This window comes from Panulirus ornatus, chromosome 46 (genome assembly GCF_036320965.1).
Source record: "Panulirus ornatus isolate Po-2019 chromosome 46, ASM3632096v1, whole genome shotgun sequence".
Classification (NCBI taxonomy): Eukaryota; Metazoa; Arthropoda; class Malacostraca; order Decapoda; family Palinuridae; genus Panulirus; species Panulirus ornatus.
In genome coordinates, this window is record NC_092269.1 from 11692996 (window position 1) to 11712532 (window position 19537).

The 19537-nt window shown below is 38.2% G+C and overlaps 1 protein-coding gene across 3 annotated transcripts in view; it reads right to left on the reverse strand.

Annotated features, from left to right (window-relative positions):
- Positions 1-1558: 1558 nt before the first annotated feature.
- Dhdds (Dehydrodolichyl diphosphate synthase subunit) overlaps positions 1559-19537 on the reverse strand; it is a 44486-nt gene continuing 26507 nt past the window's right edge. For all 3 annotated transcript variants that reach the window (XM_071688839.1, XM_071688838.1, XM_071688840.1), the window contains exon 2: positions 1559-8518. In XM_071688839.1, coding sequence (XP_071544940.1) covers positions 7520-8497 — 978 coding nt within the window. In that variant the 5' untranslated portion in view covers positions 8498-8518 and the 3' untranslated portion in view covers positions 1559-7519. The remainder of the gene's footprint in view (positions 8519-19537) is intronic.

The following is a 19537-nucleotide window of genomic DNA, read 5'->3' on the forward strand; positions in this document are numbered from 1 at the left end:
TGCCAGAAAACACAAAGAAAGGTTACATGTGCTCAAATACATGCATGAGCTGTCACATGTAATGTACTAAAACCATACCCCCCATCCATCCACACCCAGGTCCTGGAGACATTTCTATGGTTTATCCTGTATGTTTCACATGCCTAGGTTCAGTCTACTGACATCATCATGACCACAGTATACGACATCATTCTAATTTATTTTATTCCATGCAGATCTTTCACTCTCCTGCCTGTTTACACCCTAATTGCTCAAAATCTTTATCGCTCCATCCTTCCATCTCTAATTTGGTCTCCTGCTTCTCTTTGTTCCCTCCAATTCTGACACTTATATCTTCTATGTCAACCTTTTCTCTCCTTAAGTCTCAACCATTTCAACACACCCTCTTCTACACTCTTTTTATTACCACACATCTCTCTTACTCTTTCATTACTTAATCAATCAAACCACATAATGCCCTCAAACATTTCATTTCCAACACATCCACACTACTCTATAGCCCCTGCCTTGCAACAACATAATTATGTTGGAACTACTATTCCTTCAAGCATACACATTTTTGCTCTCCATGATAACGTTCTCTCTTTCCACACATTCTTCAATGCTCCCTCCCACTTCCACTTCCACAGTTCCATTCAATTCCTCCATTTTTTCTCCATTCAAATTTGCATCCCAACTAACTTGTCCTTCAACCCTGCTGAACATAATAACCTTGCTTTTAATCACACTTACTCTCAACTTTCTCCTTTCACAAACATTTCCAAACTCAGACACCAACTTCTGCAGTTTCTCACCTGAATCAGCCACCAAAGCTGTATCATTGGCGAACATTTGACTCACTTCCCAGGACCTCTTATCCCCAACAGACTGCATACTTACCCCTCGCTTCAAGACTCTCTTTTTGTGTGTATCACACCTTTGGATATCAGAGATAGCATATGACAAAATCTTCCATGCCTGTTGTGCCAGTAGGATGTTATTTCCAAATGTACATTGGGAACCATACCTTCTAAGATTTTCCATGGACAGATGATCAGATGGTGATATACCTTTCTTGTCTACCCTCCAGGGAAGATGGCCTTGGTGATTTTAGCCATTCCCATAATTGTTTTTTTTCCCCAAGTTAATATGAGCTGCAAAAGATCTCTGAACATTTGCTAACTTTGCTGTTTCACTGTTTGTAGAGAAAAAAAAAAAAAAAAAAGCAACAGTATTCATGAAAAATTAGCCTCATCATCTCTAGAAGGCTCAGAGGATCCAGCTTGCCATCCTTCTGTACAGACAAGGAATGTTTGTTATGTTTTCTGAAGGTTAGATCATTAAAAATTATTAGTCCATCTTTCACATTATTCGACTGGTCAGTGACTGTGTCTGCCTCTGTCCACAATTCTGTGTTGTTTTAGATTTCATCCTCTTCCCCTTATCGAGGGAGTTGAAACTTATCTCTACGGAAAAGCATGTTGTTCTTGGTTGCCCTATTAGAGACCATTTTTTTCTTTCTAGCTCTGCTATATCAGCTTCTGAAAATTATTAATGATAGAGAGATTAAATCACCATCTCCTACTTCCCAAGTTTATTTTCTTCCTCACTAACAGTATAAATAAAAACATGCCTCCCTACAGTGAGTGTACATATAAACAAAAGACACAAAGTAAATAAATACATTTATTATAGTAACAATAATAATAATAAATTATCCCCTATACAATTGTTTTTAATACATAACACAATGTCCCTTTAGAAAATAAAATCTGAGACAACCAAGAATAAGAAACATATAGAGGAACAACAGTATCCAGTACAATATATCACTGTATATCATAAGTAGTACAGACACTACAATTAAATCAATCAAGGAATATTCCAATTGTATAGTTATTTAGATATTTAGGTTTTCTTTGCCCTTCTGGATATCTCCAGGAAGCAACTAGTAACTCATTGGAAGAACTTTGGAACTGCCCAAAATACTCTGAAATTGCATTTGGATTTTCACTTATTTGAGGCTCTACTTCCTTCCTTATATGATACATACATGGAAACCCATCAGGAATAGGATTTGAATATGAATTATTGGTTTCATTGCTTGTATTTTCACTGACTAAAGCACTATCAGGGACTATTTCACCATTTACACTCAGAACATTTCAGCAGTTGATCTACATGTCTTTTCCATGCATAGCCATCACTTAACTTCCACCAAGTAATGTCTTTCTCCAAGCACTTTCCCCACTTTACTATTCACCCATTTTTCTGATGTGTAATTTCTTACTAGCACTGAATCACCCGCTTTCAACATATGACAGGCACACGAAACATCCCAGTCACCATGGACACCTGTTCTACTTCCACATTCTTCATAAAGAATGGGAATATTTAATTCAAATAACTGTGCAGTACATGTCTTCTGAAAACTTCACAGAGAACCTTTACAGTAGCATCAGCCAAAGAAGTCTCCATGTAACCCACTTCAACATACTGTAAACATCTACAAGTACAAAGTATATCTTATTGGAGCTTGGACCTGCAAATTCAGTTTGATGTCTTGGCCAAGGTTGTGATGGATAAGTCCACGAATGAGCTTGTGCTGTAGGTGGATCTGCTCTCAGGGACTGACATACTTGACATGAAGAAACAACTCCTATCTGCTTATCCAGATCGACCTTGCTAATACCTTCATTTTGATCATGCCTAGGTATGCTGCATGTAGTTCTCGAAGTATTTCTCCTTGTAGTACAATGAAAATTATGACAAGGAGTCCCAATAAAACATGCCCTTGTTAAATGCTGATTTCATCTTGATGCAGTAGGAACAGTTGTAAACTTATTTCACACTCATCAGTGCTTGTCCATCCACAATGAGCATATTTCAGAACTTTGGATAATATTGAATCTGTTGCAGTTTTCTTCTTGATAACTTGATGTGTTACAGAAGTGAGGCTGTCAGTTTCAAAGAAGTAGCAATTTACAACCTTAGTCACAATTTTTCTGTAGCCAGAGGGATTCTTGACATACAGTCTGCATCAACATGAGCAGTCGTGTTTCTGTATTCAATCTTGAGGTGGAACAGGTTTCTCCGGGCTCAACAAGGAAGCAATGGGGGGGTGATCTGTAGTCAAAGTGAAGTGCTGGCTGTAAAGGAAATGTCTAAATATTCTAATACCATATACAATGCTTAGGGCCTCTTCATCTAAATGATAACAACTCTTCTGAGCACCTGTTAATGTACATGAGGCAAAAGCATATGGTTGATAACATCTGTCAGTAACTTGTGACAACACGGCAAGAATACCATATGAAGAAGCATCACAGGAAAGGAACAACGGTAATGTCATCGTAGTGAACAAGAGTATTTTGCCTTAGAGAAAGCTTCATTCTCTACTTTTACCCACACCCACTTTACACCCTTCTTTAGCAATATATTCAGGGGAGCGAGTATGGTGGAGTTATTTTTCAGAAATCTGGAATACATATTATCAGGCCTTGGAAGGATCTAAGGTTGATCCTTCTTTAGCAGTGGAGCCTGACTTATGGCAAGGAATTTATCTTTTGTGAGATGAAGGCCCTCAGCATCTATTCTATGACCATCATGTGACAAAATTTTTCACAGATTTGCATTTGTTCTTATTTAATCTGAAACCAGACTTTTGCAACCTTTGAACAACTTTAAAGAGAGTATCCAAGAAATCCTTCTTGTCTTTTTCTGCAATGAGGTTATCATCTAAGTAACATATAACCTCTAGAATGTTAGAAATGATAAAATCCATTATTCTCTGAAAAATAGCAGGGCCAGAGTGAATACCATTACACAATCACTTTAAACACAAAAGGTCTAATGTAAGTATTGATAATGAGGTATTTGCGAGATTCAATCACAATAGGAATTTGATGGAATGCTTGTGACATGTCCAACACACTATATACAGAGCAAGATCCATGTCCAACACCCTGAATACAGAACGATCTCTCAAAGCTGAATGTAAATCTTCAACCTTTGGAACAGGGTAATTCATCTGCATCTTTTTTTCATTCACAGACTGTAGAATGGGAGCAGCACAAAATGGGACACATGAAACTCTCTCAGTTACTCCTCCATCACTTAACATTTTCAGTTACTCCTGTTTTACTGCAGACAAAGAGGCATATGGAACTGGTCTAGCTTTGTGAAATTCTAGTTTTCTGAAACAGAGTTCAACTTCTGGACCATTACAACTTCCTAGCTTATCTTTAAACAATTCACTAAAGTTTTTTAGGATAGTGGAAACATCTAGAATATTTTTAGAGGCATGAAGATGATTTACAAAAAACACATCTTTCCAATCAGGTACCAATTTGTACAACAAGTTCTTCCTAGCTAGGTACATGTACCTTTTTGAGTAATCACTAGGGAAACTTTGAATTACTTCTCTTTGCAATATATTTCCACTTCTATTTTACTTAATGGTTTCAGGTTTTCACCAGCATGAGGAGATGTACTTTGGATGGCTTTAAAGGTAACCTAGAAAAATATTTCTCACACCAATCCTACGGGGTAATAGAAATGTCACATGTATCTAACTGCATGATAACATCATTCTTTTCATGTCTCAAAGAAACATTAATGGAAGCATTTGCAGAAGTAACAGTAAGTACAGAATTCACAGTATGTATTGGCTCTTGAAGTTGTAGTGCATCTTGTATCTTATTGTCTTCAACTCCTGCATTGTGAATATTCTTCATGTTACATGTGGAAGCAATGTGTCCCTTGATACTGCACTTATTGCATACATACTTGCAGAACCAGAATTGTCCTCTCTGGTGCCCTGATTTTGAGCAAGAAAAGCACCTGTATCTGTTGAAGACTTGACCTGAAAATTTTCTTTCTCTAGCAATGCAGAGGTAATACTGCTTGGGTATGTCTCCTGCACTACACACTGGCTGTGGTGACTTTTTTATGCACTGGACTCTGTGTACCAAAGCTTCTTCATTACTATCCGCTGCTTGGACTGTGAACAGGAACAGTTTGATTCTGGAACTGCTGCATCTCAGCTTCCTTCGGTCACAATACTGTGAACCCCACTTACAAACTGATTTCTCAATTGAGAGGAATCTGCAATGGACTCATTTGGTTCCTGTCATGGTCTGTCTGTAATTTAACTAGTTCATCAAAAGTCTGTTCTTTGGAAAACTTTGGACTGCATAAATCTTGCATTAACTTGTATTCACTCTTCCCCACAACAGTATCAGGACAGAACTTTTAGTAGCAGCTTAAATAGTGACATCACTGGCATCAGCCGAATAAGTGCCAATCTCAATTGCAGATAAATATTACAGTAACTTCTGAAATCCTCTGTGGAAGGATCAAAAGCATCACCATGGCCTAACAAGCCTTGAACCACCATTTTGGGGTTGCACAGAAATTAAGAATCAGGCTGATTCTTCTAACTCACCTTCTTACTTTAGTCTACTTTCTGAAAGTCACTCTGGTAGTACAGTGAGCCTTACTGTGCAAAGCAATCCCATCCTTGTAACCAAAAATTCCTGCTATATCAGCTCCTGAAGGCTATTTATGTTGGAGAGATTATGAGAGATTAAGGCACCATCTTCAAGTTCCCAAGATTATTTTCTTCCTCACAGACAGTATAAATATAAAGAAGCCTCCCTACATTGAGTGTACATACAGACAATAGACACAAAGTAAATACAACTGTTACAGTAATAATAACAATAATAATAATAATAATAATAATAATAATAATAATAATAATGATAATAATAATGATAATAAAATATTGCTTATGCAATTATTTGCAATGTATAACACTAGCCATTTAGCATTCTCTATTAATGTGATTATTCATTCTCATATCACTGACAAAGGATGATATGAAACTATGGCTCATATTTGTGTTAATGACAAAGATAAGAATGAGGGACAAGAGAACTGAGCTTTTTACCATGAAGGCACTGGAGATGCCACGAATAACAACTACATGCTGTGATCTGTTAGTTAAAGACCTGTCCCAGTTTTTCCCATCTTTTGCACTGTATGTGCTATGACACCATGGCCACATTTTTCAAATATCTTTGCAAAGTCTGCAAAAATCATCAGCATCTTTTTTTGCATTCCAGAGCTTCAACAGTCTCATCATACTGGATAGGCAACTAAGGGAGCCAAAATCTTCCCATCCTGAAACCATGTTGCCCTCAGTTATGTGGATTCTTCTCACCCTGAAACCATGCTGTCCTGGGTTATGAAAATTGTTCACTATCATAAATTTAGGAATCTTTCGAAGATTTTAACAATGTGCAATGTTAACACTATTGGTTGATAGTTTTTGGGATTGCTTTGCTTCCATGATGAGTGAAGGGAGACTGATATAGATGATCTATGTGTCAGGAATGGAAAGAGCAAGGCAGCAGCAGACCAAGAATTTGAAAGGATGGAGTGAAGGCCACTTTACAATACTAGGCATGATGATTCTATGTGTGTGTGTGTGTTCTATGGAAAGAATGAATTGGAGTGATGTGGTATATGGGGGCAATGTGCTGAATCTGAAGACAAAAGGCCATCAGTTATGTAGTCTGTGGCTTGGCTATGTATGTATGATAGTCTCTAGTTTTGGTATATTGTGTATGGTAGCTTGAGACTGCATTTATGCAAAGAGGGCATTGTTCATGAGTTCTTAATACTACCTCATTAAAGCAGGGAGAGCATTTTGAAGTAAAAAAAATATTCATATATCAAAATAAAAAATGAAATCTGTAACTATTTTCATCTGCTTGTACTGTAAATCTCAACAATGAAAAAAATACCCATACTACCAGTGTATGCATCAATACACAGTATTTTTCCAATTCAATTATTACCTACTTTCATATATTCCAAACGGCCCATCAAAGACACTCCCATCAGCATAAAATACTGGTTTGAAAATGTATTTACTACATGTCAAACAAAATCTGGAAAAAATAATAAAAGGGAAAGTATTAAAGCTACTTTTTTCTACCTCCATGTATCACATGCAAAAAGAGACAATTTATTCATTGATATAATATCAAAGACTGAACACAGTATTTGATTATTGGACAACACCAATGTTTTCACACAGTCTACAGCATCTGCATTTCTGTATCTAATTACTTTATTCCCTTTAAGGATATTCCTTGTCAAAGAAATATTCATAAATATTAGTTTACCCTACATCATTAGTAATGTTACTGAGCTTTATGTCACTGATGGCAACCCATTAAATTCTTATGAGGCTTAAATGTCTGTCAGTTTATAGTAAATATGATTCACTGAGTTTACAGGAACTCCAGCCTCATAAACGAAACCTGTAGGTGCTGGAGCTGCACATTAAGAGCTTTCATTGTTATTCATATCACATTTTACAAGTTCAGTCACTACCCAAAGTTAGGTTCTATCACATTAATACTTTTTTTGTTATTATGTAAACACTTTGTAAACCAGCTTTGGATATTAGGATGCTATCATATCACTATCACAATCATTCCAAATATTGAGTTAATTTTAAATCATATCAATCATTCCCTTCACTGGCCATTTGCTGCAAATAATTAAGTCTTTGGTTATTCAAATCAGCAAGGAAATTTTCAATTCTTTCCACTCTTGCTGAAGCATGTGCGATAATGTGTTCTTGGGAAACTTTGTCACCAAATTTGATATGGCAGCTCTCAATGTCACTTTCTTCCACAACACACTGTCTTAGTGCCAGACTTTGTTGCCGAGCTTCACTGAGTGTATGGTAATGCCTCTGGTAATAAAATACTGCTGCGAACAAATGCCAAATGGTAAATTCTGGCCAAAGAACCTTTGTGAAAAAAAGGCAAGAGAAACCACTCTGCCATAGCAAGAAGTCTGACAGACGAACCTCTCCAGATGTGCGAACCAAGAGGTCAGGATCTCGTGAACCTCGAGTATGCAGGCACTTTTCTAATAACTCTTCAGAAATGTCACTGCTGTAAATTTTGCCCTCAGCCACTCCCCTTGACAATTCATTCACTGCAGAACTTATTTCTTCTCGTGATGTATATGCAAGGGCCAGATTTAGGAAACACTTTGAATTATGTCTAGTTGCCAGTATTGCCTCTGCTGTAAGTTTTCTTATGCGTGATGGAAGAAGATTTAGATCACCAATAACTCGTATGCATACTCCATGCTTAGTCATCTTTTCCTTTTCTTCTAATAATTTTGCAAATTTTTCTGCAGCAAGATCCATCAACCCATCAACCTCCTTTTTGGAACGTTTAAAATTTTCTATGCTAAAAGCATAGGCGGTAACTTCATTGATTCCCAAGTCTCGACACCAGCACAGCATCTCTGTTAATTTGTGGAAGCCTTGTGTGTGACCAACTAAAGTGTCCTTATGTTCTTTACGGGCAAACCTGCGGTTACCATCCATGATAATAGCCAGGTGGTTGGGTACAGGTCCAACACGCAAAATCCGCAAAGCAGCCCATTCAGCCCACGTACGGTCCTGCTCAACAATCCACGTCATCTTGATGTGAACACAGTGAACCTGTAAAAGGTAATGGTAAGAGGTATACTTCAAAAATCAGTTTACCCTTTACATTAAATATACATATATTTTATTTATCATACTTTATCTTTGTCTCCTGCGTTAGTGCGGTAGGGCAAGGAAACAGATGAAAGAATGGCCCAACCCACCCACATACACATGTATATACATACACATCCACACACGCACATATACATACCTATACATCTCAACGTATACATATATATACACACACAGACATATACATATATACACATGTACATAATTCACACTGTCTGCCCTTATTCATTCCCGTCGCCACCCCACCACACATGAAATGACACAACTCCTTCCCTCCGCATGTGTGCAAGGTAGCACTAGGAAAAGACAACAAAGGCCAAATTTGTTCACACTCAGTCTCTAATTGTCATGTATAATGCAACGAAACCACAGCTCCCTTTCCACATCCAGGCCCCATAGAACTTTCCATGGGTTACCCCAGACACTTCACATGCCCTGGTTCAATCCATTGACAGCACGTCGACCCCGGTATACCATATCGTTTCAATTCCCTCTATTCCTTACAAGCCTTTCACCCTCCTGCATGTTCAGGCACCGATCACTCAAAATCTTTTTCACTCCATCTTTCCAACTCCAATTTGGTCTCTCACCTCTCCTCGTTCCCTCCACCTCTGACACATAAATCCTCTTTGTCAATCTTTCCTCACTCATTCTCTCCATGCGACCAAACCATTTCAAAACAACCTCTTCTGCTTTCTCAACCACACTCTTTTTATTACCACACATCTCTCTTATCCTTTCATTACTTACTCGATCAAACCACCTCACACCACATATTGTCCTCAAACATCTCATTTCCAACACATCCACCCTCCTCCGCACAACTCTATCTATAGTCCATGCCTCACAACCATATAACATTATTGGAACCAGTATTCCTTCAAACATACCCATTTTCGCTTTCCGAGATCACGTTCTTGCCTTCCACACATTTTTCAATGCTCCCAGAACTTTCGCCCCCTCCCCCACCCTATGATTCACTTCCGCTTCTATGATTCCATCCGCTGCCAAATCCACTCGAAGATATCTAAAACACTTCACTTCCTCCAATTTTTCTCCATTCAAACTTACCTCCCAATTGACTTGTCCCTCAACCCTACTGTACCTTATAACCATGTTCTTATTCACATTTACTCCAGCTTTCTTCTTTCACACACTTTATCAAAGTCAGTCACCAGCTTTTGCAGTTTCTCACCCGAATCAGCCATCAACGCTGTATCATCAGTGAACAATAACTGATGCACTTCCCAAGCCCTCTCATCCACAACAGACTGCATACTTGCCCCTCTTTCCAAAACACTTGCATTCACCTCCCTAACAACCCTATCCATAAACAAATTAAACAACCATGGAGTCATCATGCACCCCTGCCGCAAACCAACATTCACTGAGAACCAATTACTTTCCTCTCTTCCTACTCGTAAACATGCCTTAAACCCTCTGTAAAAACTTTTCTCTGCTTCTAACAACTTGCCTCCCACACCATATATTCTTAATACCTTCCACAGAGCATCTCTATCAACTCTATCATATGCCTTCTCCAGATCCATAAATGCTACATACAAATACATTTGCTTTTCTAAGTATTTCTCACATACATTCTTCAAAGCAAACACCTGATCCACACATCCTCTACCACTTCTGAAACCACACTGCTCTTCCCCAATCTCATGCTCTGTAAATGCCTTCACCCTCTCAATCGATACCCTTCCATATACTTTACCAGGAATACTCAACAACTTATACCTCTGTAATTTGAGCACTCACCTTTATCCCCGTTGCCTTTGTACAATAGCACTATGCAAGCATTCCACCAATCCTCAGGCACCTCACCATGAGTCATACATACATTAAATAACCTTACCGACCAGTCAACAATACAGTCACCCCCTTTTTTAATAAATTCCACTGCAATACCATCCAAACCTGCTGCCTTGCCGGCTTTCATCTTCCACAAAGCTCTCATTACCTCTTCTCTGTTTACCAAATCTTTCTCCCTAACCCTCTCACTTTGCACACCACCTCGACCAATACACCCTATTTCTACCACTCTATCGTCAAACACATTCAACAAACTTTACTCACTCCATCTCCTTTTCACATCACCACTACTTGTTATCACCTCCCCATTAGCCCCCTTCACTGATGTTCCCATTTGTTCCCTTATCTTATGCACTTTATTTTTCCTTCTTTCAAAACATCTTTTTTTTATTATTTTTTTTATTTTGCTTTGCCGCTGTCTCCGCGTTTGCGAGGTAGCGCAAGGAAACAGACAAAAGAAATGGCCCAACCCACCCCCATACACAATGTATATACATACACGTCCACACACGCAAATACACGTACCTATACATCTCAATGTACACATATATATACACACACAGACACATACATATATACCCATGCACACAATTCACACTGTCTGCCCCCATTCACTCCCATCGCCACCTCGCCACACATGGAATAACATCCCCCTCCCCCCTCATGTGTGCGAGGTAGCACTAGGAAAAGACAACAAAGGCCCCATTCGTTCACACTCAGTCTCTAGCTGTCATGCAATAATGCCCGAAACCACAGCTCCCTTTCCACATCCAGGCCCCACACAACTTTCCATGGTTTACCCCAGACGCTTCACATGCCCTGATTCAATCCACTGACAGCACGTCAACCCTGATATACCACATCAATCCAATTCACTCTACTCCTTGCCCTCCTTTCACCCTCCTGCATGTTCAGGCCCCGATCACACAAAATCTTTTTCACTCCATCTTTCAACCTCCAATTTGGTCTCCCACTTCTCCTCGTTCCCTCCACCTCCGACACATATATCCTCTTGGTCAATCTTTCCTCACTCATTCTCTCCATGTGCCCAAACCATTTCAAAACACCCTCTTCTGCTCTCTCAACCACGCTCTTTTTATTTCCACACATCTCTCTTACCCTTACATTACTTACTCGATCAAACCACCTCACACCACACATTGTCCTCAAACATCTCATTTCCAGCACATCCACCCTCCTGCGCACAACTCTATCCATAGCCCACGCCTCGCAACCATACAACATTGTTGGAACCACTATTCCTTCAAACATACCCATTTTTGCTTTCTGAGATAATGTTCTTGACTTCCACACATTCTTCAAGGCTCCCAGGATTTTCGCCCCCTCCCCCATCCTATGATTCACTTCCACTTCCATGGTTCCATCCGCTGCCAGATCCACTCCCAGATATCTAAAACACTTTACTTCCTCCAGTTTTTCTCCATTCAAACTTACCTCCCAATTGACTTGACCCTCAACCCTACTGTACCTAATAACCTTGCTCTTATTCACATTTACTCTTAACTTTCTTCTTTCACACACTTTACCAAACTCACTCACCAGCTTCAGCAGTTTCTCACATGAATCAGCCACCAGCGCTGTATCATCAGCGAACAACAACTGATTCATTTCCCAAGCTCTCTCATCCACAACAGACTTCATACTTGCCCCTCTTTCCAAAACTCTTGCATTCACCTCCCTAACAACCCCATCCATAAACAAATTAAATTAAATACATACATACATATATATATATACATTCATACTTATAAATTTCACTTCATATTTGCTTAGCTTTGTCCATGTCTATTACCATTAACATAAAAAAGCTCAGTCGCATCTTTTTTAATAAATTTTCACTCATTAATATAGTTTATAAGGAATATCAATGTCAGATACAAAAAATACTTTCAATACTGAAATAGCAACACAAAAGGTCATCCTGATTAATTTTCTTTTTTGATGGATAACTGACACTTCAGGAACCAGTCCGAAGTTCAATTATGCAACAAAAAGGTTAATGTCAGTGCATTATATCAATATGAAAATTTCAGCTACTGAGAGAGGTCAGGTGAGGTTTTCATAAATGAGTTTTAGATTTTATAAGTGTTTCATTCATCTTTACATGAATTAACTTTGTATTTTCCTGATCTTCATATCAGAATAAATCATGTTGCTCTAAACTATACTTAACTATACTAACAGTTCTCTAAAAACTACATTGCCATTCCAAATTAAAAATGCTCAATATCCAAAGCTAACACTGATGAGGAACTAAACTTGGATTCTACTGAAATTTCACTGGTTCTATTGATTTCTAATTCATCCACCTACTATTATGTACATCAACCCCACATTTTTTTCTTGTGCCTCACACAATCAAGCATGAAATAAAATGAGAAAAATCAATCTCCTCTTGAAAAAATACATAATATCTAGCAACCTATCGAATGCCCTTTGTTAAAATAAGCAAATTAAAACAATTATCATATTGAAAAAAAAAAAAAGACATGCAGCCTAGCTTAGAAGGAGAAAAGAATAATGTTCCTTTTTAATGTAAAAGATCCAGTTGGTAATTAGAATGATGATACTTGGTGACAGTATAAACAAGCAGGGTATGAAAATCAGTGACTGATTTTCCAGGTGTTAATCACACCAGGTGAAAAAATATCCGAGGTGAAAATCTCATGGAGTGGAAGAAAAGGTACCAAGAATTGTTCTCATATCCATGAAAGGACTGGCTGAAGCAAACATGATGTATATACACGTGTATGTGGGTGGGTTGGGCCATTCTTTTGTCTGTTTCCTAGCGCTACCTTCCTAATGTGGGAGACAGTGACAAAGTATAATAAATAAAATATAATTAATAAATTAAATATCAGTAAGAGGACTGCTTGTGTATGTAGACAAAATAAAATATATAATCCAGTTTTGCAAGTAACTTATATCACATCAGTACTGAAATTCCATCTGATGTGAAGGAAAGGCTTCTCTTTTGTTAATCTTATAGATTCATGAACTCTAGTTGGGAAAACAAGGAGAATTCTAATAAGTTAATGAAAAATTTCCCCCCCCTAAAAAAAAAAAAAAAAAATCATCAGTCTTTTAGCAAGATATTTCAACTACCTAGAAGTAGACTGGGACAAACACAGAAGGGAAGGGCTAGAGGATAACCAATGCATATCTTTGGTTCTAGCATTTATGGGAATTGCCACGAGGTAGAAGTGATAACTCTATTGTGTAAAGAGCTTAGAAACAAAGAAGGCATGGTAGGTGATGTTCACTTGGAAGAAGTGAGCACTCAGGGAAGTTATGTTCCATGCATATATATATCGTGGCGATGAAAAATCAAGACTTAATTATGCAAAGGGTGAAATTAGGAACTTACTAAACAAGAATAGTTTTATGTTAAGAGATGAACATTGTATAAACTGAAAATGCTGTCAGTTGTAGAGAAATATGAGACAAAGATAATACCTAGAAATGTAAAGATGAAGATCCAAACTTAATTCTTCAAACTGAACAGGCACATAAGATAAAAAAATGAAGAATAAATGCTTGTGGCACAGATACAGATTTCCTGAAGATAATCAAATAAGAGATGTGCAAAACAGAATCCACTAACATTCAGATCACCAAGCTAGCCTTTGAGGAGGATGACTACTCCTTGCTTGGCTTCTTCTGCTCCACCCTTTAGAAACTGAAACACATGGAAGAAGGGATTCTGGCTCCCAACTTCTGCCCCTCTTTACTGCTTTCTACAAATACAGGAAATAAAGGGGCAGAATTCTTTCTCCCCTATCCAAAGGATACAATACCTGGTGTAGAAATAAAATAAGTTCTTGCACTCCCTGGAGCACAGACAGGGGAGGTATACCATCATCTATATCTGAAAATTCTTCGAAGACATAGTCTCCAGCTTACACTCATAAGTAAGATCAAACTGGCATGACAGGCATGGAAGACTGAAGAATACTACCTCTGAAATTCAGAGGTGCGATATGCACAATAAGATAAACACCTTAAACATATGGGGCCTGAGACTTTCAATTACCTAGCCTAAAACCATAAGAAACACCTTGGGATGTACAGTAGTGATGTTTCAGTGTCTTGGACAAGCCTACAAAGTGTACCATACCAGCCTGGCTATGTAGGCCATGTGGGCCTGCGGGCGATAGCTTCCAACCACTTGGTTGACCAATGACTGAACCCAACAGTCTGGGCCTCGCCTGCTGTGGGGATAGAAGACCCCTGAAGACTTCATCAGATATTCACTGAATGATATTGTAACTGACAAAGATATTGTTGGAAAAAGCTTAGCTACCAGAGAATAGACAAATCTTAAGGTCCAGAAGGAATCAGCATGAAAATTTTGAAAAATATAGGAAGGGGATACCTCTACCCTTAAGTATTATCTGTAATAAGTCAGAGTGGCACACTGCAAACATTACCACACTGCTTAACCCATTCCCCATGACCTGTTACATATATAGATACACCCCTTTGTGCAGAAGGATCTCAATACATCAAAGGGCTAATTACTTTATATTTTGGCTTTGGAAATTGGTAGAGAACTTCTTCAGCAAGAAATAATAAATGAAAAATGCTATAGTAGCTCCCCCTGACCTTACTGTGGATATGTTAAATTTTGCTTGTATACGAGGGGAATTTACCATTGGCATTACCAGATGCAGACTTTCATGGCATACCATGTAGCATTACTGACATTCATGCATGCACAGGCTGCCTGGGATCAAACCTGCATATGTTCAAATCCTGGTCATGGCAGCTGGTTCACAGTCCACACAACTGTTCATCCTCCCATTGGGTTGATCATTAACATGACTACCTGGCATAGGCTAGGGATACATGCATATGTGTGTGTGTGTGTGTGTGTGTGTGCATGTGTAGGAGTAAAGACATGGTATATATATATATAAAAGGTTAAGAGCTGAAGCACAATTTTGTTTTTGTCTATTTTCATTTGGCTTTTACATTTGTTCTTCAGTGTCTGCATTAGCATAAATCAATTTGTCTGAATATCTGTTTTTCATGAATATATACTAAAAATGATATACATTCAAATGATTCAGAGATCTTTCAGGGAAAGCTATTCCAGACCATGCTGTTTTCTCTGATTTGCCAGAAAAAATAAAGTATAATTATTTTGTAAATACTGTACACTGTGTCCATCTACTGGCAACTCTGGTAGGACCTGCGATTATAAATCTATCTTTATCAACTCTCATTCTACAAAGTCTTAGTTTGAGTGCAATATTTCTTTTTTCTTTTAATACATATGCATGGAGAGCTACCACAAGCTGATCTCCCAAACCCATTTTTGTCATCTACGTCCGGTATATAATAGATCATCAACTTCAGAACTAACACTTTCACCTGTTTCACTTTTCTCTGCTTCTTCTTCACCTTACAGCTCTGAGTTCAACAAAGTCTACTGAATCCAGGATGTCAACAATTCTTACAGTATGTAGGTCCTGTGCTTTGGATGGGCCTGCAGGGGGTACAAAATGGTCTGGCATCAAGTGGATATCATACTCTTAACTCTAACATCTTGATGGCTACTGACCCATAGACAAAAATAACTAGCTCATTGTTTGGCATCAATGTCATGCCATGACACCATTTTTCTTCCCACCGATAACTCAGGAGCTACATGTAAGAGGGTGTTCCCATATCTGCATTCTGTAAGTTATTTTTTGGGACTGCAGTCACAACTCACAGTGAATGGGTCAGAAAATGGGATATGTATGAAAATTATTACAGACCAGTAAGTCTGACAGGTCTTTGTGCAGGATTTTATATAGCATTGTTAAAGAAAACAGCCATTTATATGAAAAACCTACACTCTTCAGTGACAAACAGTATGGTTGAATACCAGGAAGATCAAGAGTTCTGCAACTACTCACAGAATTGATTACTGGACTGAAATTTTACATGAGGGTGGACGTATGGATGTAGTATACTGCAATTTCACATAATTTTGATAAGGTAAACCATAAACTGAAAGCAATCAAGGTCGAGGCTTTGTCTGTCCGTCATAACTTTATAGGGAATAAACGCTATTCTTTATGGCCCAACTGAGAACTTTGCAAAACACAACTGTATAACTGACTGCTGTAGGTACCAGAAGTTTTTCCATAGTGCAATAATTTTTAGACTATTAAGTGTTTGACTGGAAGTACTCTAACCAATATACTACGACAAATATAAAGTGGCAATGGGTATTGTTATGCAGATCCCATTATAATGTTAACAATATTCTGATAATGACTATATTGTCATGGTAGCTATTTTTTATCGTGAATATACTGTCTTGGTGGCTATATTGTCATTGTGACTATATTGTCATGGTGGCTATATTTTCATGGGGGCTATAATGTTCTGGTTACTATACTGGATAAAACCACTTGAAATTAGTGTGGACAACCTATGAAAGCTATTGAAAAGTGAAAAAAGGGTGTCCACGATGATCACCAGTTGGTGTTGTTGAGGACATTCTACAGTTGATTTACTACAAACTATAACAATGTCTCTAATTGGTTACATAAGTGAATATGATCCATACATTGAATCCTGGTCTGAGTACAAGGAGTGTCTGCAACATTATCTCTTGGCGAATGATATAAACAATAAAGTAAAGAAGCAAAATGTGTTGATAACAATGGTAAGACTTAAGACATACAAGTTACTGATAAATCTGTGCAAACCTAAACATTCTGGAGAACTGACTTTTGAAGAACTCTGCAAAGTGTTAGCTAAATATCATGAGCCAAAGCTGTCAGACACAGTAACAAGAGTAAAATTACATAAAAGAATCCGGCGACCAGGAGAGTGTTGCTCCGAGTACGATTGCCTTAAAAGAACTGAGAGTCCTGAAATTTCAGCTCTTTGACAACAAACCTGCTAGATCAAATGTTGCATGACCAGTTGGGTGTAGGTATCAAAGATGAATGGATTTAAGCAGAACTATTGGCTTTGGAGCCCAAGACTACTGAGATTGTGTTGTGCAAGAAAATCTCTGATTTGGTGGTGGCAATAGAGACAACACAGAGGACTTATCAGACATGAAACAGCCATCATCCCTGCATGAAGTGACACAAGGCGCACCCTGTGGGAGATGCAGTGAAGTTCATCTTCCAGACAGCTGTTGGGCCAGAGACAAGAGGTGCTACAACAGCCAACAAGTAAGCCATTTCTCCCGTAAATGTCAGCATTCTCAGCAACAGGACTGTACCACCAAGAAAAGAAAGGATGGATGGGCATTCCCTAGTATTGTAGCAGTTTCAAGCCTTCTCTAAACAACACACCCAAGAAATTGCCTTCACGAAGAGGGGGAGGAGGACCAAAAAGAGGGAGAAGAGGTAAAGAGTAACAAATGGAAAATGTAGAAAACCATGAATAAGGATTAGAAAATATCAATGTTGTTGAGAAAGGTAAAGAGGATATTTTGAATTCAATTCACTACTACAATGTAGTAATGGAAGCAAGAGTGAGGTAAAACTGGGAGGCATTCAACCATTTACATACAGACTTAATATTGAAGGCAAGATATAGATAGATTTGGAGATTGACAATGGTGCAAGTTTTACCATTATTAGTGAACACGTTAATGTTGGTCTGTGTGACAAGCAACCAATATTACAAGGGAAACTAACGGATGATGATGTGATATTGAAGTCATACACAGGAGAAAGATTGAGAGTTGAAGGTGTTATGAAAGCTTATGTCAACACACTAATTGTCTAGTTATGAGTTGCTGTCAGTAGTAACAAGTAATGGACAAAATCTGTTGGGTAGGAACTGGTTACACACACTTCAGATTGATTGGAAGAATTTATTGCTTAATGTACAGGAAAAGTTGGATAGCAATGAAAAGTTTGTGAAGGATCTAAAAATGATGCACAGTAAACCCTCGATTTAAGAGAAACCTGATTTAATGAATATTGGATTTAACGGAACATGCAAATGAAAATACATTAAAAAACCCAAACACCACACTATGCACATATCATATCGCATTTGTTTTTGGTAGTGTGGGGTATACTCACTTTGTTTCGGTCTCAGTCTACCTCAAGCTCCCATGAGGTAAGGTTGTATATAGAGAACTGTGACTTCATTTGCTAAGTAATTTTGCAATCCTTACAATTCAAAATGGTATCAAGTGATTGAGGAGTTAAAAGAAAGTGTGTGAACTGTATACTGTATTACTGTACATTGTATCAAAAATGGCCTATAGCTTACATTCTCAATTCAACAGATCTTTGGCATTAACTGACACCCCCTCCCCCAATTAGTCTGTTAAATCGAGGGTTTACTGTATGCTGGTGTATTTTAGGTAGGTTTCTGCACATATACTGGAGGGAAGGCCAAAATCTATGTAGATGCTATTGTAAAGCCAAAATTCTTGAAAGCTCACCCACTATCTTTTTCTTTGACAGAGGCCACAGACATAGAATTGGACAGGCTAGTAGCAAATGAAACACTCACACCATTGGAGAGCTCAGAATGGGCCACTACAATAGTGACTGTCCAAGCCACCCATACAAGTTAGAATTTGTACACACCTTAAAGTCACAGTCATTTCAGTGGCTGAGAAGGATGCTTTTCCAGTTCTAAAAATGAATAACTTACTGACCAGTTTGGTAGGAGGTAAGTCATTATCAAAACTGGACTAGAGCATATCAACAGACGTTACTGGATGAAGAGTCAAAGAAGTATTGTGTGATAAACATACACAGAGGTTACTCAGGTATAACGGGTTACTCTTTGAGATCATCAGTGCATCTGGGATTTTTCAAAATGTATAATTCATTGAGAGATATTCCACACACTGTTGTATATTTGATCAATGAATGCAGTAAAGCAAAAACACAGAGTATGGTGGTAGAGAGATTAAATGAAAAAGGTATGAGGATGCATTCTGACACGTGAGTTTTTCCAAAACAGTGCAAGTTATTTGGAACACAAAATTGACACACAGGGCATTCACATATTACAAAATAAAGTAAGAACAACAGCAGATGCATCAATTCCAAGTGATGTGCAAACACTGCGATCATTCTAAGGAGGTACAAATTTTTCAGGCAAATTTCTCAAGCACCTCTCTCTCTCTCTTCA